The 19,728-nt window shown below is 44.4% G+C and overlaps 1 protein-coding gene across 19 annotated transcripts in view; it reads right to left on the bottom strand.

Moving 5' to 3' along the window:
* RASAL2 (RAS protein activator like 2) overlaps positions 1-19,728 on the bottom strand; it is a 221,868-nt gene that overhangs the window by 10,561 nt on the left and 191,579 nt on the right. For 14 of the 19 annotated variants that reach the window (XR_014549872.1, XM_083621541.1, XM_083621540.1 and 11 more), the window contains 6 exons: positions 17,836-17,980; positions 12,495-12,639; positions 9,949-10,185; positions 7,601-7,802; positions 4,756-4,949; positions 2,203-3,040 (listed from right to left, as the gene is read on the bottom strand). Coding sequence is in view for 17 of the 19 variants with exons in the window: in XM_083621541.1 (XP_083477667.1) it covers positions 2,203-3,040; positions 4,756-4,949; positions 7,601-7,802; positions 9,949-10,185; positions 12,495-12,639; positions 17,836-17,980 (1,761 nt within the window). In the remaining 2 variants the exon portion in view is untranslated. The remainder of the gene's footprint in view (positions 1-2,202; positions 3,041-4,755; positions 4,950-7,600; positions 7,803-9,948; positions 10,186-12,494; positions 12,640-17,835; positions 17,981-19,728) is intronic. The other 5 variants (XR_014549873.1, XM_083621526.1, XM_083621527.1 and 2 more) reach the window with 1 other exon arrangement.

Below are 19,728 nucleotides of genomic sequence, written 5' to 3'. Positions count from 1 at the left end.
GGCATTTTGCTGCTGCTGCTTGTTTGCATTTGTTCCCCACCTACTCACTCAAGAGGAATACAGAACACACAGGGGACTCTTCAAGTCCAACAAAGGGCTCCCCTCTCTTCCAACAAAGGGCTCCCCTCTCTTGCTGGGAACAAACAACCATTAATAAGAAAAGGGGAATCGGACAATCAAACTTGCCCACAAAAGACTGGCCACATTTGGGGGGAGAATTCCATGGCATAAACTACCAGTATCTGCTGGCATTAAACGATCTCCCCTTCCGCCTAGAGATACTCATTACTTCTGCAGGCACTGAACAAACTACAAATGGATTAAAATCTACAAGACTTGAAGGGGAAAAGGGAGAAACAAGAAGTGGAAATCTGAGCAGGCATTTGCAAGGTCAGGCTAATGCTACTGGCTGTAGTGAAAGTGATGTCACGAAAGGGAAAGGGGTCTCAGGACACCTCTCAACACCATTTTCTAAGCAAGCATCACTCACTTAGGCTGTGTACACACCATACATTTAAAGCACATGGCTCTCCCCCCAAGAATCCCGGGAACTGTAGTTTACCCCTCACAGAACTACAATTCCCAGCACCCTTCACAAACTACAGTTTTCATGATTTCTTTTGCTGGGGGTGGGGTGGGGGGGTGGGGGTCGTGTACTCAAAACACATGGTGTCTACAGAGCCCAGGAAGTCAAAAGCAAATCCTGAAACATACCGTATTGTTTGCTCTATAAGACTCACTTTTCCCCTCCTAAAAAGTAAGGGGAAATGTGTGTGCGTCTTATGGAGCGAATGCAGGCTGCGCAGCTATCACAGAAGCCAGAACAGGAAGAGGGATCGCTGCTTTCGCTGTGCAGCAATCCCTCTTGCTGTTCTGGCTTCTGAGATTCAGAATATTTTTTTTCTTGTTTTCCTCCTCCAAAAACTAGGTGCGTCTTATGGTCTGGTGCATCTTATAGAGCGAAAAATACAGTACATGTGCCTGGGGAGCAGTAGAAGGAGTAAGACTAGGAAAAGTTTGTTTTAAATGCTCTGGGCTTATGTGCTTTCCATATGTAAGCCATCCTATGACAGCATGACATCATATGCACGATAGAAGCATCACTGACAGTAAGACATTGCTCCTGAAAAACCCAACAACAAGCATATTTTCCTCCTCCCTCTTCTGTCTTCAAGTAAGTGCTTGTTTATTTTCCAGCTATTTCCAGTAACTTACCCCCAAGGAGACAAACGCACCTCTGGAGGGTGTTATGGCAAGGCAGGGCTTTTCCCAGCAAGAACTGCATTGGTGTGTGAACAAAAACACACATTCACGACGATCCCTCTAAGATCCATGAAGTGGGCAAGCAATTGCTGGATTTTCAAATGGGAAATTCTTATTTTGTGGCTCTACACACCACTCACCTGCACTTTCTTGGCCAAAATCAACCAACTGTATCCTAATGACTAACTAAGAGTCAGACGTAAGTCAAAACGGCTGCACAAGCAATGCTTGGGTTTTTTTAATTGCATAAACAAGAATGCCTAGAAAATCTGACCTTGACAAAAGGTATCAGTCAGTACTTTACATTTATATATTGCACTGGAACATTCAAAATATATTTTCATCAGTAATCCTTACAACAACCTTGTATCAGAGCAATTATCACACCCCACAAGCCCAATTTCTGAGGGGTTTGTTTGTTTAGGAAAAGATTTTCTCTCAGTGGCTTGCATTTCCTTCTCTTTATAGATATTTCACATATGCACTTTAAATAACTGTGTGCCCATTTTTATTTAAAGTGTTAGTAGTGTTTTAAGTTGTTTACTTCTATGCACTGCAAATCACATCCCCTGCTCTCTATCACTGGGAGCCGACCTTTTCATTAATCATTCCACAAGCCAGGACCAAAAATGAGGCAGTGCCCATCTTATGAGGACCACGGTGCATAGGCATCCCCACCCACATACCTGGGAGACACTTTCTTGCAGTCTAGCAGCTTGGCACTGAAGAAGCAGGCCGGCCTATGTCCTCCCTAGGACTGCAGGCCAGCCTGTTCCTGTCCAGATGTGCCACAAACTACTACTCCTGAGCCTTTCATGGTCCCCGAGTTGTAGGCTGGCCACTTATGCAAACTGATCCCTGTTCCTTCTATCATGCACAACACACATACACATGAACTAGCCTCAAATTCAGAGGTACCAGCACAGATTATGGTCCTACCTGCTGCGTTTGCTGCCTCTGGATGGCACGCACTTTGGGAACTGGGCTCTCCCGGGAAGATGAGGATTGTTGCCGGGACCGGTTGCCGTTCTGAAGAGGCTCCGCTGCCATTGTGGCAGATGCTACAGACACGCTCCCTGTGCTTCGCAGAGAAGCGCTGTGCGGAAGGGACTGGGGCGCCTTGGCTCTGGCACCCAGTCCCGCTTGGTCCACTTTGCGGATCTGGGCCTGCCCAGTGCTGTTCTGGCGAGGTAACACCATGGGCACGTGCTTGTCCAGTGCTGTGCCCCGCCGGGGAAAGTCCTCACTCTGTGTGCTGCGTTTGGTGAAGTCCTCCATGCTGCTGTTGCTCGGCCCGCTGAGTTTAAGGTCTTCGCTATTCTGGCTCCGGGAACTGGTGACACTCAGATTCTCCAAGCTGGAGTCCATGGACACCTTTGGCATGGCCTGGGCGGGGTTGTTCATATGGTAAACAGGGTTCTGGAAGGAAAGGGCCTGCAGAGGGCCCGGCTGGTTGAGTGGTGTGTGCAGAGGCCTCCTGACCTGAGGGGTGCTCTGCGGTGTGCTGTGGAGCTGCTTGATGTTCGCCACCTGGATGACAGAAAGCTGGCTGCCGGATAAACGTACAGGAGCATCGTGCATCACGGACCCGGAATCACACTGCACAACATTGGGATCTTGGAGATCCATCAGCGATATGCTTCGGACATTGGGCATGTTAGTCTCGTCACTCTTGTCGGAGTAAGTTACACTTCGTGACGATGACTGTTGGATCAGCAACAACTTGCTTTTGAAGTACCCTTCATTTTCCTGGGGTGGCGACTTCAATTTGACCTCACTGTGAAGTTGAACAGAAACAGTACCAATGTCTAATAGGTGAGAACAGAAGCTGTGCCCCACAAAAATGCAGCTCTTTTCTTAAAAACAACAACAAACGAAACAAAACCCATGCATTCACTGGAACAGTATCGCCTAGGCCAGGCTCAGAAAACCACCTAAGCCATTGTTGATGTAAATGAGTTGCTGCAAGCCTCTGGGCTCATCTGCTCCCCACTCTCCTGCTCCTTTGTACATGGGAAGAGAACACGGAAAGCCCTCGATTTCAGTTTTGAATAAAGAACAGTTTTGCATTACTTGTGGCTTGTTCTAACTAAAGTTAGCTTATACAAATCAGGCTCAAACTGTGGAACTGAAAGCCTGCACTGCCCTCCTTTCCTGTATAGTAGGCAGGGAGGGAAAGGGAATCCACAAGCCTGAGACTTGTTTTGATCCCCTAAACCTAAAGACCTGGGCTGGCCCTAAAACACACTGAGCTCCCGTTTGCTAGCTAACAGCTTAAGTTTTAAGTGAAACTGATAGAACGTTTACATGAGGTTTCACTTTCCCAAATACCCTGTCCTTTCAGCTACAAAGAGATTGTTTTGACTGTATTTATCTCATAACTTGATAATGAATCCAATTTCGGATTCCAAAGCTAAAGCTCTACCCTCATACTGCGAGCTAAGCCCAGGAAATACCCTTGACATTCCTAGGGTGACTTGCCACCAGAATGGAAACCTTGGGCACCCACATTGCTAGACTCCACTCTTCTGGCCTTCATTCCTGCCTACTCAGAATACCATCGCCCACAATCATGTATTAAACAGTGATGGTGGGAGAAAAGCTTTCTAACCTTACTGGTGACATAGAGAAAAGGGTAAAGTTGGTTAAGGAATAATAAACAAACCCTTGCAAATAAATCATGCCTATCCATACATATCTGACTCATTTGAGGCCTAAAAAGCATGATAAAAAGAACTCTCTGGCACAACTTGCCTGCTTGGTTGCTGGAAGACAATTCTTATCTGACACAGGCAATTGGCTATTTACAACTATGCATTAAAACGAGTTTGTGGAAACGCACCGTTTACTCATTGCTATGGCAAAGGAACTATTACAGAATGAGAGCTAGTGTAGCACGCTGACTTTCACATCTGGGTGGGGATGATCAGACGCTTACCTTACAGGGCTGTAGTCAGCACTGCTGAGATAATAACAGTGAGCACTGTTTAGCAGTATATGCATGCTAAGTGTTAATATAATATGGGAAATCCAGTCCTTGACCAAGGTCTACTCTGGGTCAAACACTTTGGTCACAAGCTGCACCTCAGTGGTAGAGTGCACCCTTCCAGCAGCCACTGCTGCCGCCTTCACTTAGAAAGGATATCAGATAGCAGGGCTGGGAATGTTTGACTTATCGAGTTGTGCTGCTGGTCACAGTAGAACACAACAGGCTACATGGACCAGGGGTTTAGCATAAGGCTTCTCAGTCTATAAAATGGTCACTTTAAGCCAGGGATGGGAAAACTTACAGCTTTCCAGATGTTTCTGTGTTATGGCTTCCATCATCCCTACTTGTGACCCATGCTGGCCAGGGAAAATGGGAATTGGAGTTCAGGTCTACAGGCTCCCTCATCCCAGGTATAAGCACAGCCAAGACCTCCCCCCTATTTCCCTGGGCAATGCGTCTTCCTGACAGTCATATAACCCCAGGGATAGCTCGGTGCTGCATACCTGTCAATAGGGTCCTCAAAGATTTTTTGCAGCCCTGAGGAGAGGCTGACGTTGGGGCTTGAGTTGTGATCTGCCAGGCGTCTCAATTGTTGCTGGATCGGCGTGGGGTTTGTTGTGGCCTTCGCAATATCTGCGAGGATGCGTGGCAAAGGTCCCAATTTTTCTACCGTTGCCTGTAGGAAGGAATTTTCACCCTGATTCGACAATAAGCACCGTGGCACCCGCCATTTGAGTATTTGTTTTGTTTTGAATGTGTTTTTTTTTTAATAAAAAAAACAAAAACAATGATGAACATGGGTGGAAGAGTGGAAGTTGGAAGGAAAGAAGGTGGCATTTGTGTGTGGGTGTGGGCAGGACCACAATGCATTGTTATGGAGCAGCGGAACCACGGCGACCAGACGGATGGAGGAGACGAAACAGGGTGCGGCAGACATTGAGGAAAGAAAAGGAAATAGAAATTAAAAACTGACCCCCCAAAATAAAAAGGTCATGCTCAACAGAACAAAACTAATTGCCATTCCAACACAAAACTGTCATGCAAAGCAAACTGCATTCAAAGGGAAGGGTAGTAGAAACGGGACTGGGGGGGACAACTGCAATTGCTACCAATTGAAACGGGATTTAGAAAACTAGAGAATAATTCAACTGCAAAGAAATTCCCAGCCCCCCAGCCCCCCAAAAAAGTGTCCTGTGGTCAGGGAAATGCATGCTGACATACAGGGAGATTTGCATTCAGGAGGTTTGCAAGAGCACTAAAAGAATATGTGCAGAAGTGCAGTGTTTGTGTTTAAAGATATCCATTTAATTAGTCTTTGCCTTTAACCTCTTTATGAATTTGCTGCTTGTAATCATTAATAGGTAGAATTCACCTGTTCTGATGTTTAGCTTAACTGGAATAGACCAGGTTAATTTTATGCACGTTCCCTGAGCTCTATATCATTTATTGTTAAAAAAAAATGGGATGTTGTGTACAAGCGTGAGTGTGAAGACTCCAAGTGGGTTCTGTTCTGTCTATAACAGGTAGGGCATTTTTGCTACCTGGCTATCATGCTGGAGGCAACTGGAAGGTGTGGATGGCCTGATCCTGGGCAAGGTAAAACCTGCTTGGAAGCTGCTGTGTTGTGCGTTGGATTCAGAACCTCTCTGCACACAGGAACTATACTTCCAGTGATGACAAGTAACTCATCAGTGTGCAATAATATCGATAGCCTAAGAGCAAGATGCATCTTTGTGCCAGAGCTTAGAGGCCTCTGAGTGGACTCTGGTTTGGATATAAATTCATTTCTGTCCACAGCAGAGTCCAGGAAGTCCCATCTGAAATCCATATAGAACAGTAATTCCCAAACTGCAATCTAGGGCACACCACTGTGCCAGGAGACAACTGCCAGTGTGTCATGAGAAGCCAGTTAAGGTTCTGATGAATCTCAAGCGCCAACTCACAGAGGAGGTTGCTGCTGTGCCTCTGTGTGAGTTCCTGCTCTGAGCATGCCTCCTTCCAATTAGCTGGCCCTGGGAGCATGCACGTCTTACCTCTACTTACCTCTTCTACTACAGCAGTTAATTAACGTAAGATAATTGCATTATTGCAAATGGCAGCTGTTGTGAACGGCTTATCTTTAAATTTAAAAACCAACAACTAGACTGATAGAAATATAATTAAACACTTCCTTTATTGAATCCCAAGTGCTCCCCAACTTTATGGCCTTATCCTCTTGCCTGATCATCACTACTTATTGTGAATAAATAAAGCAAAAAGCCATTTAAGCTGGACTACCATCCCATTAGTCCATAATATCACTGTACTGGAAAGGAAGAGCACACCTGTCTCTAATATTAGGTTTTGGATAATTCGTATTTGCCTACTTTTTCATTAACAACTGAGACAAATGCTTTGCTTTTAATGGCCTCATGCACATGGGAAATAATATTATGTTAAGACATGAAGTCATTCCAGTGGCCTGGGAGGAATAACCTACCTAAGGAAAATTTGTCCAGAAATATGTGGGTTTCATGAATGCAAAATATGGATGTGTGGAGGAATGGAGAAAGGAAAAGAGGCAGGGAACTCCACTTTTTGACAAAAACACAAGATGCAGACGTAATGTTCCTGTACAAAATACTTGTGTGCAGTGCCAACAGCAAATTCAATTAACAGTAATTTTTCAGTTCTTCAAAGAGTAATAACCCACCATCACCACCGAAACAATTCCCTGACAATCTGTTCCTTCAGAGGAAAAGTCTAGCTGGAGTAGTTTAATTATAGAGAATTATGGACACCAAAAACTTGCAAGAGTGATGGGCAGTAGCTACTGAACACAGCTAAATCATGTATGTACCAATGTGAACAGCATCTCTTTGCTGTGTTTTTGGTCCAGGGCAATCATGACTGGTGCACTCCCTTCCCTGCCTGCCATCCTCTTTATGTTCTCCCCACCCCACCCTGGCTTTCCCTTTTCAACATTACGTATGGTGCGTTGTATCATCTAAGGTGAAACCCCATGATTATGTTTGTGAGAGGCCAAATTTGTTTTAAAATGTAAAGGCCAAACCAAGAATAGCTTAAGCTGTTCAATCGGAATTAGTGGAGGATTTTAAAAAACGTAAACAGCTTAATAAAACTACACTTGAGGCTCCACAAAATTCATGCAGTTGACTCAAGCTCCTTATTGACTGTTCTCACCACCTCAAACCTTTAGTCATGTGTGGAATAAAGGCTGGTCAATGACTTTTCTTTATTTTAAAGTTAACTTCTCATGAAGTATTGGCTCCTATAGAGTAAGAATTATTGTAACCAGGAGGCTATCACGGATCCGGCCAGCCCTCCCCAACCTCCAGCCTAGATTACCTTGTCCAGCTGACATACAACTTCCCACAGCAAGGAATGCAAGACAGCGATCTCCCGTCCCAAATCTATGAAGCCTTCAAATCCTGGAGTGCCGGAGATGGTGTCCGCATTAGAAATTTCTATCAGGAAGCGTTTCATGCCGCCCCACTCATGCTCGAGAAAGTCATTCATAAATGTAATATATTCTTCTTTGTTCCCAAATCTCGATTTTCATAAGGAGGAAAGAGAGAAAGAAAGAGAGAGAGAATTAACTTCTTTTTCTGGGGATGGATGGGAACAGTTTCAAGGGAATCTGTGATTTCCTTAACTTATTAAAGGACTGTAATTACTACTTTTTCTCTGACTAAACCACAGGTTCCATATCAATACTCCTTTTAGTTATGGATGCTGACAATAATTCATTTTAGAAAAAGTTGAAGATAGCACGAGAAAGTCAGTGTTACCTGTGGTAACTCTGGTTTCTTTTCAGATCGTCCCTGTGGTATGTATGCTTCTTTATTTGTGTTCTGCTATTATCTCTGGCCAAGCAGGCTTTATAGGCTTCAAAAAACGATCAGATATTATATTTGGAGAAACTACATAATGAACAGGCAAGCAACCTTCAGCCGCCCAGAGTGGCTGGGGAAACCCAGCCAGATGGGCAGGGTATGTATGTATGTATAAATCATCATCATCATCATACTCTCTACGAGTTACTGCATCTGAGTACTTTTGCTCCATTTCAATCTGTATGCGTGGAAATTCAGAGCCAAAGCTTTGACATTAACTTGAAGAGTTGTTTGTTTGTTTGTTTAATGCAGATAGCATCAGCTGAAGGGAGGCTGAAAATTAATGGGATCAAAGCAAGGAAAGTCCTCTTTGGAGTTAATGGGAGATTCCCCCACAATGCAAATACTTTTATTTATTTATATACCGCTTGACTGTGAAAAAACCCTCAAAGAGGTTTGCAAAATATCATCTTTCCACCTGGCCTAGGGGGCGAGGCCCACACTCACCAGCCTACTGAAGAGGCTCCTCATGAGGCCGGAGGAACATTGCCCGGCTATTGTTTTATTGCTTTATTGATTTAATATGCTGTAAACGGCTTTGAGATTTTTTATTAAAAATATAAAGTGGTATAGATTTTTTTTTTTTAAGTGAGATAGTCCTTAGGACCATAGCAAGGAAAGATAAGGTTAGATCTCCATTGCTGCTCTGAACGTATTAATAATCAGACAGCCCCAGGGAATGCAATTTGCATTTAAAACAAAAACAAAAGGGGAAAAAACACCTGAGATGCAGAGATGCATTTAACATCAGATGTAGCTGTGGGCCTTCAGAAAGAAGGATCTGTATGTAAAAAATCCACCTCAGAACTCAACGAAGCTGAGATAGGTAGATTTTAAGTTAATTATACTCTCATTGATGTCAGAGAAACCAAAGTTGTATCTTGTTTATCTGTTAATAGATACAAAATGTGGTAGTTTGATACTCCTGAAAAACTTCATAGAAGCGGGTTAAGGTGCATATTCTCACATCCATTTTTGCTACATAAGGAAGTTGCTTCCTAGAAAACTACTACTTATATGTCCTGTGGGGTCTGACTCTTCCTTGCCCAGCCCCATAGGGCTACTAGCATCAGTGCATGGGACCATCAAACCATACTGGAAAACAGGAAACTCCAATGCCATTTGAGGCAGTTCAGTGTGCTTTCCCCGTTGCAAAATTTATGTCTGCCGAGTTGTATTAAGATTGACCTTTTAAAACAAGCTAAATATCAGTTATAACAATGTGTGGGGTGCATGCAGCAGGGGGGGCATTGAAGTTAGCCCTACGGTGATGTTTTGTGTACTACAATGGGACGCACTGCACATCTCTGCAGGGACCTGTCAGTGGTGCCAGACTAATCAATGTGCGTGTTGCCCTTAGGGGAGCGCCATCTCCAATTACTGGTGGGGGGGGGGAGTAAAGCAGTCAAGGGCACATTGGGGTAGGAGCTGAATTACTTTTGTGACACCAACATCTAGGGCAAGACTGGGGATGAGTCCTCTATAAACCGTAACCCAGAATGCAACCAAACTATTTTGCCATAGCAAAAGTAACAGGGCTAGTGAGATTCTTCTATCTGTAGAGCCGAATCTTAGCTCCCAATGCCCACTTTTTTGTAGCACAGTGAGCTGAAATTGGGGAGTGTGTTCTTCAAGCCAGTACAATTTCAAGCATGTTATTTTGATATGAAAACAGATTCCCATATACTTTCATAGAGCTATGGCAAGTCAGCAGCTGTCGCCATCAGAGCATTCATAAGTAATGACGCAAACCACAATGATGTGCCCTCATTGCTCTTTTTTTGCTCTAATATCACTTACCTTGTGAAATTTGCCAGATTTTGGATAACCTTTGCAATTAGCGTGAGCGTCCGAGAGGTGCGGTCATCCGGGTACTCTTGCATGAGGTTGAAGAGACTTGGAGACATGATGGCTGGGCAGAGGAAACGGAGGAAAAGCGAGGCACTGATCAAGCGTTCACTGATATCTTGTTTCCCCCTGTTGAGGCACTGCTGCTTCCAAGATGCAAACACCTCCTTCAGCTCCCGGGGAAAGACACTGGAAATGAATGAAACCGCACAAGGACATTAAGTATGCAAGCTGAACCAGCAAAGCCCTAGGTGCCACTGGGCTTGGTACAGGATCATTCAGTAAGAGGAAGGAGAGGGGCGCTGGCAGAAATGCAGGGTCAGATGAAGACATTTGCCTATCTAATTTCATCGTTCAGTGCTCTCCCATCATTTAGTGAGGAGGGCGACGTGAACCAGCCAACTCCCACCTTGTGAGGCGATGTGTGTATAACATGCTAATTTGTATGATCTACAAACATACTTACAGTATGACACACCTATTGGGAGAGATCCTGTCCTAGAGTGTACAATTCTGACAAATTAAGCACCTGCCCTTCTGATTGCACAACCAGCCCTTGTGACATTATGGGCTGGTATTCCACATGCAGGAAATGCCGCTAAGTTTTAAAGCTATAGCTTTCACATTGTTATGCTGTTCATTGTAATTAAAGCACAAATTTAGGCTGGATCTCTCCTTAGGAGGTTCTTCCCAGCTTACAGCCCATTTCTGAGCATGATTTGATTCCACAAATAGGAAGCTGCCTTATATCTGCGCATGGCACAGACGGGCAAGCTATGGAGCATGTGGGCTCCCAGAGGTGGACATGTAGTCACTTTGCTCTTCCCTGTACTTGTCCATCGCTTTCAATGGGTCTACTCTGAGTATAACTAGTGCTGGCTATTTCCCCAAATCTCAGATCCACAAAGCATTTTCCCTTCCACAACATTTCTAGGAGATTCAGAATTTCATTCAATATTATTGAATGTCTGGGGCTAAAAGTGAGTCTCTTCTACCTCCACTTATCCTTGTTCCAGCAGGGAACAGTGTTTAGAAGAATCGTGTGGATAATTTCCTTGCTGAATTGAGCAAGGCTATCGGTTTCTGACTTGTCCAGTGATGAAACTAGGACATTTAAAATTTTAAAACTTATTAAACATTATTTTTTGGTAATACCCTTAAGTAGCATCTATAAACTGAAGAAAAAACAAAACCAAATAACAGAAAACAGATGCTTTATGTTCTAAATAGAGGAACAAAGAGAAACTAAAGATACAGTTTATCTATCAAGAAGAAATATTTCCCCTTCTAACTTGCATAAGTGCAGGACACTGATTTTCTGTTATCTAGAGCAAAAAGACCCCCAAAGATTGTTTCTGATTATGAATAGTTTGCTTTTGTATTTGGGGAGATTCAGATACCATTTTCCTTGTATTAGGAAGGCTTAAAAGATGTTTGACTGAAGCTGACCTCAACTATGTCCCCCGCAGTGCTTTATTTTATCTTTTAGAAACTGCCATTCACTCTAAGAGAAGGTAAAGATGTGTCCTCGGGGAAACTGTTGGGGTGGGGAGTAAATGCACCCCATGACCTTAGGCCTGTTTCTTGCAGTAGGGAGGCTCTCCACCCCTGACAGTATTCTTGCCAGTTAATGTCTATTTAGCCTCTGATTAAGTCCTGTGGAAAAAATACTGCCTAGAACTATGGGCAGTGCTGGGGTGGTGGTGGTGGTGGGGGAACACAACCCCCCTCCCAATAGGGAGCTCACTCCTCACTTGCCCCCTCACATTGCTGGACTCCTGTCCTTAACATATACTGCTATTTTTCTTTCAGATATCTTAACATGTGGGGCACAGGTTGCTCACCCAGAAATATACTTTGCCCCTTTTGTGCCCCCCACAGATTTTTTTTGTCTGGTGTTGTCTGGCTAAAACCATATTTTGATCTGCATAGTTCTATCTTTGTTTTTGCTTGTTTGGTTTTGGTTTTTGTGGTTACACCAGAGTGTGCCAAAGACAGATATGTATGTATTTGATTGGCTAGCCTTGTTAGAACCTTAGTGGAACAGTAGCTGCTGAGTTATCCTTTTTGGTGTATTAGTGGGGGAAACGATTTGTATTCTTCCTTTGAACTGCCAAAGACCCCTAGCAGTCAGCTCAGCTTTAAGGAAGCTCACTTTACCCATCACAAACCTACCAAAAATCCAGTTGCATAGTCACAGTTCCACTTGACCTCTAAAGCTAATTCATCTCAATTAAGCTGCCTTGTGTTGATAAATGGGACCAGGAAGAACCCACTGAAGCCCACGCCTGGTAAGCTCAATTCGCTCCAATGGGACATGCAGTTCCTGGTTGACCGTGTCTGCGGAGTCCTTTTTGCTTACTCGGCTCACAGCATGCAATCCCTGGTGAAATCATTCCTGCTGAACTTTAAAGGAGGAGGCAGGCTGTGTTTACTTTCCTTAAGGTGAACCACCCCAATAAGCAAATCACCATCGGAGAAGCGCTCTCTGAACTCACCAGTAGGAGTTGATGATCTTGCAGAAGGCTAGCTCACAACACATTTTAAGATTGGCCTGGTGATCGGCTAGCTCGCTCGGTGAACTTTTGCTGGGATCCACTTCACAGTTCTCGTCCGACTCATACAATGCCTTGATAAATTCACCTAGTAGTTGGGTGGCAAGACACAGCAAATCAGGACACCGTCTTATTGATATGTTACCTACAAAATTTCTGCTGATAGTTCCACAGATGATGACACCACACATTCCCCCACCCTGATTTGAAGCGTAAGGTTGACCAAAGTGTGTCAAATCACTGATGTTTGGCCAAATTCCGCAAAGGATGCAGAAACTTCATTCCTCTTCACTGATTCATAATGAAGCCAACATTCTCCCTGAAGGTGGGGTACAGAGACCTCTTTGTCCCCTCCAGCAATCAGCTTATCTTCTAAAGAATGATATTAAACTAACCTTATGTCATATGACCTAGACACAGATTAGTAGTGATCGGAAGATTATTTATCCCCTTTGGAATTAAAACCATGCCACTTATGTCTGTCAACTGCTTTGGCTTATGGGTTTTGCCAAAAAACCTAAACATTCCTTTGCTGCCCTTTAATTTCAGTGGCACATAATTTGATTCTCTCATTACAGAAAAGGATAAACAATGATTACAGTAAGTCAGCGTTCACCTTGCCCTTCATGTATAATAACTTCACTTATTTAAACTAGGTCAAACAGCTTAAGCCACTCTGCCCTCACTATATCTGTGTCTGTGATTTTTGCAACTAGCCCATTAATTTTAAGGATGAATAGTGAACATGGACATGGACTTGCAGGAATGAAGTCAGCAGAAGCAAGAGGGCAAGGCCAGTAGTTTCTTGTTATGACTCAGTGACAACTGTAATGTTGTAGGACTTTGTTAGTGTGCAAGGTTAGCTCTGGGCACAGATCCTACCAAAATTGAGAATCACTCTCTTTATCGCATTCTGTTCTCTGCTGCTCATTGGAGCATGGCAGTACCTGTGGAGATCCAATGGGACTTGTGGCAGCACAGGTCTCTCTGCTCTGTCAGTAAGGGGTAGTACAAAAATCTTTTGGGAGTCCCAAAAACTTAAGCAAGTTTCTGGACCTCACTGTTACACAGAAAATAGGAGTAAGTCTTGCAGTTTCTACTGCACAGAAGGGCATACATGGAGATTTTGGTAAGAAGAAAACGGCTTCTTCTCTCCTTACAGGTTATCTCAACTGCCTTTAATCACACGCTGATTCTTTATTTTATTTAAAATCCAAGGCTACTGTGAACTGAAAATTGCATATTCTGCAGAACACACAAATTACGGTTTGAGCAAAGTAACCATTTGAATATTTAATCTGAAGGATGTGTATTTCAGATTTTTAGTGAATTCTAAATTCTTTGCTTTGAGAGTTCAAAAGAAAAGGGAGGCTACTGCTACATCAGACACATCTGAGCCCCAGGCAGTAATCCCTAATTCCTTAAAGGTAAAGGGGACCCCTGACCGTTAAGTCCAGTCGCAGACGACTCTGGGGTTGCGGCACTCATCTCACTTTACTGGCCAAGGGAGCTGGCGTTTGTCTACAGACAGCTTCCGGGTCATGTGGCCAGCATGACTAAGCCGCTTCTGGCGAACCAGAGCAGTGCACAGAAACGCCGTTTACGTTACCACTGGAGTGGTACCTATTTATCTACTTGCACTTTGACGTGCTTTCGAACTGCTAGGTTGGCAGGAGCAGGGACCAAGCAATGGGAGCTCACTCCATCACGGGGATTCGAACCGCCGACCTTCTGATCGGCAAGCTCTAGGCTCTGTGGTTTAGACCACAGCGCCACCTGCATCCCTAATTCCTTACTGGACCCCTTTTATTTTGACCTTTCCCAGCTTTCTATCTGGACCCAGTCCCATCTCTGTAAACTGAACCCACCCATTACATTATTTTAGAGGCTAAGACTTCTTCAAGGTGGTTTTTCTGAGAGGTGAAAGCAGCACTGGAAACCAGACACATTGCAGCAGCTACTGAAAAACACCCCCCATGGACCCAATGTTGTTTTCATCTGCAATTCTCTACACAGGTATCTTTGAACTGGGTAAAAACAACAACCCTGAACTATTTTTTGAAACACAAGCAAGCACATTTCGAGCAGCCAAGAGAAATGAACGTTTACGTGCTCAACAGAGCACATTGCCACCAGCAGCTGAAATTGGGTAACTAAAGAAACAGGGGGACATTCTGAGAGCATGAAATAGAGCAATTGGGAGCATTGCTGGAATAACCTCTAGCAGAAAGATCCAGTTAACGTTCAAAAGAAGCATTCAAGGAAAACATAGGTGATTCAACACAGCAGATAATGAACTATGGTATAGGAGTAATGGAAAAAAGACACATGGCACAATAGGTTTTCCCCCCTCTCCCCAAGCCTCAAAATGCTGCAGTACTTATTCAATTTGTTAACAGGCTAACATACCCCGTATATGAGGTCTCCGCTTGGAAGTGCCATTTGGAAAGCTTCAGGGTAGTGGGTATATTTGCATACCATAGCATCTATGGAGTGCGTATTTTGGGATTAAATAGAGAATGTTATAGTCAGGTGTTTTGTGAGGGTACTGGGATATTTTGTCAGGTGTTTTGTGAGAGATGTTGGGAGACGAGACAAGGAAACAGGCCTGTTTGCAGAGGAAGAGGAAAATGGGGAACGTGGCCTGGGAAGCCCCTGACAGTGGCACGATTTAACACCAGTCAATTCTCTGAAGCAAGGGTGCCAACTTTAATAAAATATTGGGGGGGCGGCAGGTAGGCCCCATCCCCACATAACTGATCACAGGAAGTGGCACACGAACACCATTTGAATGGCAATGTCTATCAACTTTGGGGGCCTGGCCCTCTCAAATATTTTATTGGGGGGCAAAGGGACCTTGGCCCCTAAGAGTTGACTCCTAAGCTCTGAAGATTCAGCTCTACACCAGCCTGTGTTCTGTGTGTTTGGCCAATCTTGCCAATACATTTCTCTGTGACAATGAGGGATGTAAACCGTGTATGTGCGTGTTTATGGAGGAAACAAAATATTCTCAGGACTCGAGAGTCCGCATTAGATAAGCCTATCTTCCATAGAACGATTACTGTCAATCTGTTTCCAAGAGCTCCTTTCAGACTGGACTAACCTCAAGGAACCTGTCAGCCCGACTCAGGATATCATTGATACTATTATGCCACCAGGAATGTGACTTTAATACTCTGACTTTAATACCTCACTTTCTTTAATGGCCTTATAATAGGCTTGTTAAAAAAGGCCATGAATGCAAACATGCTTTCCCCCCTGTGAAAATATAGTGAACCACATAACAGTTTATAGTGTAAAAACGCCTAAAACTAACATAGTGCTATCCTATATACGTTTATTCAAAAATAACTCCCATCACATGTCAGTGGAAACAGGATGGCAGCCTTAAAGATTTATTTTCAATAGTCAAGATAAATTAGGTGTTCTTAAAACACACACTAATCAAACTGTTATTATACTGTGAGATCTAAGTGAAAAGGACTCTAGAAAGAATTACAATGGAAGCAGCCTTGGCTTTTGGAAAAGAAAAGCTGCAGAATCCTAATTAGCATTTTTGATGCTGATGTCTATGATTTAAAATCTTATCTCTCCCAGTGGTATCTTGAATCGCATATTAAAAACTGCTAATTTTAAAATAACTTCATATAATTACTAGACATTAAAGACTTATAGCCAAAGGATGCAATCCAGCAGGATTCTATTTTACGCAATCTCCATTTGAATGAATGGGAGCTGGATGAGAGCACTATTTGCTCTTCCACAGTTGCCAATCCCGCCCTGCCAAGCTGTTGTGCAAATCCCATTTATTTCAATGGGTTTGGTGCAGGAGAGATTCCCATCAGATTGTGCCTCTAAAACCTGGATTGAAACGAATTACAGATTTTTAATTTGCTTGGAAATTCATTATTACCACAATGAGAAACGTACACAGTAAGTACAGTTGGTAACTGGAAAATGAGGGAAAGACTTAAAAAACGTGTACGTAGGGGAAAACAGGGATGCACTTACTTGAAATTTTGTTTAATGAATAGTTTTCCGTGCAGTTTCATACTGGGGAACTTTACATACATAGTTGCGCAGTGTGGAACTGCGCAGGGGCAATGAAGTATAATTGTTTGCCTAATTTCAGCAAATGTCCCATATGTCTGGATCCTTAAAAGTTTGATCTGGATCCAAAAGTTGTAGTTCCCTCCTACCCCAAATTCACTCTGAAGAGTACGAAATATTCTCGAGGTCAGGCCTTCTGGATTGCTTCTAAGGTGTGGTTTTAACAACTTGGGAGTTATTTCACTGTGTGTCTTCCCACGCTGTTTTGGTAGTATCAGCCACCTCATGCCACATGGGTGGAGCTGTTGTCCTAGTTTTGTAAGAAGGCAACTGTGGGAAGGGAACCACACTGTGGGTGGGCTCCATTCACTAGAGGAGTCTGATGTTACTGAAGCAGTACTGTGAGAACACTGGCATCCCCATGCCACTTAATCAACATCAGAAAGTTTCCTAATATAGGTACACCAAAGGAGATGATAACCAGATGCATGCATGCGCGCGCGCACACACACACACAGTCAACATCGACAACCAAATTTGAATCAAATACAGTGGTACCTCTGGTTACGAACTTAATTGGTTCTGGAGGTCCGTTCTTAACCTGAAACCATTCTTAACCTGAGGTAAAGGTAAAGGTAAAGGGACCCCTGACCATTAGGTCCAGTAGTGACTGACTCTGGGGTTGCGGCGCTGATCTCGCTTTATTGGCCGAGGGAGCCGGCGTACAGCTTCCGGGTCATGTGGCCAGCATGACTAAGCCGCTTCTGGCGAACCAGAGCAGCGCACGGAAACGACGTTTACCTTCCAGCCGGAGCGGTACCTATTTATCTACTTGCACTTTGATGTGCTTTCAAACTGCTAGGTTGGCAGGAGCAGGGACCAAGCAATGGGAGCTCACCCTGTCGCGGGGAGTCGAACTGCTGACCTTCTGATCGGCAAGTCCTAGGCTCTGTGGTTTAACCCACAACGCCACCCGCATCCCTGAGGTACCACTTTTGCTAATGGGGGATCCCATGGCTGCCACTGGCGATTTCTGTTCTCATCCTGGGGCAAAGTTCTTAACCCGAGGTACTACTTCCAGGTTAGTGGAGTCTGTAACCCGAAGTGTTTGTAACCTGAGGTGTTTGTAACCCGAGGCACCACTGTAGAAACATTTTAACCCACAGCATGAACAAAGACCCTATTTCTGCGAAAGCATGTCAGAACAAGAATGAAGAAGCTGTTTTTCCTTTACCGAGAGCATCTTGCAGATACTTCTGTCCCACTAGCTTGAGGTATTCTTCAATGGCTTTAGTGGCAAGTGTATTCTCCCTGAAGATCAACACATCATGCTCCCCACAGCGATCGACCTCAGACATCACCAAGTCAGTCAAAAAGTCCTGAAGGAGAAGCGGTTGGACAACAGAAAGGTGTTTTAACCCAAGGTAAAATGTGCAGCAGGGGTGGGTAGATAAGAAGGATAAGAGAATTGCTACATTCAATGGGGAAAGAAAGAGAAGTGGGGCCTAATTAGGCCAATAGGTTGGAGGTTCCCCACCACAGGTTCATAAAATGCCAGTGTGTTGAGCCTGCAAGCTTGTCAGAAATGTAAGTACCACTGAGGAATACGAAGGAGCAATTCCTCCCATCCTGTGCCTTCTGTAAACGGTTACCCAGGACCACTCTGGAAAATGGTTGCCAGGTTCAGATCTCAGAGAAAGGGCTGCAGCCGGGTGAAAAGCCAAGGCAATGGGTGAGAGAGTATTCCAAGGTTTCTAAAGCCTGAGCGACAAGGCCAGAGCACAACCCTGACATTTCACTCACTGCTCCCCAAGGGCCAGAGGAATACTCAGATATTGTTTTATCAAGCTCTCTTCTCTCTCTCTCCCTTTAATTATTTAAATGCTTATCCTGCCTTTAATTCATCTTGGAATACAAGGCTTTGCATATGGAATACTCAGGCAGTCTCCAATCCAGGCCCTGGCCCGGTTTAAACGTCACAATAAACCAGAGTTAAACACCAATTAGGAGACTGTGAGCGTGCAGCGTAGAGAACGACTTTAAGGCTCCCAGATGTTCCTTTCATTCCTTTCCTCCTCATGCCATGCCAGTCTGGCATGCTGTGATACGTGAACACAAGCACATGGTTTGCTGCTTCTATGCAAACAAACCACAAGCAGTATTACTGTTATTTTTTGCACCATAACACTCACTTTTTTCCTCCTAGAAAGTAAGGGGAAATGTCTGTGCGTGTTATGGAGGGAATGCCTACGGGTGGCGGGGGGGATCTGCTGTAGTCGTGAGCAGAGGATCCATGGTTCCCCTTCCTTCCCTCCTCCGTGGCTCACTTTGAAACAGCAAAGCGGGAGAAGAGCCACTGAGTGGGGAGGAGAGAGGGACAGAGAGCCTGCTTCTTTAAAGGGGCAAAGCGGGAGAGGAGAGGAGCCGCTTACACGAGTGTAAGCGGCTCCTGCCCGGTTGGTTCCTTTAAAGCAAGCAGGCTCTCTGTCCCTCTTTCCTCCCCACTCAGCTCGCTACATAGCAGCAAAGTTTTTCAGCTCGCTAAGCCGGGGATGAGCGGGGAGGAGGGAGAAAAGAAGAGCCTGCTTGCTTTAAAGGAGCAAAGTGGGAGAGGAGAGGAGCCTTCTTCTCTTATACCCCTCTTCTTCATTATTAGCAGCATCCTTCTCCACCCACCCCACGCATGTTCCTTCTCCCCTTAAACCCCTCTTCTGCATTATTAGCAGCATCCTTCTCCACACACCCCACACGTGCTCCTTGTCCCTTGAGTGCTTTTCCTTCCCTCCCCACTTAAAACGTGGTTACAAAGCACGGGTCCACATGGATCCTCAGGATTTTTGCATTGGGTCACCCCAAATTCACCATCAGATCACATAGCATGTCCATGGCTACAGCTTGCACCAAAAAATCACGCACCCACTGTTGCCTGGGGCCGCAGTGGTGCAAAAACGTGCTTACAAAGCATAGATCCACATGGATCCTCAGGATTTTTGCACTGGGCTACTCCAAACTCACTATCAGATCACATGTCTGTGGCCACAGCATGAACCACAAAAATCATACATCCACTGTTTCATTTAGAATATTTTTTTTCTTGTTTTCCTCCTCTAAAAACTATGTGCGTGTT

This window comes from Podarcis filfolensis (genome assembly GCF_964270895.1).
Source record: "Podarcis filfolensis genome assembly, chromosome: 6".
Taxonomy (NCBI): domain Eukaryota; kingdom Metazoa; phylum Chordata; class Lepidosauria; order Squamata; family Lacertidae; genus Podarcis; species Podarcis filfolensis.
Note: the sequence above shows the minus strand (reverse complement) of the source record. Positions and strands in the feature narration are given on the sequence as shown.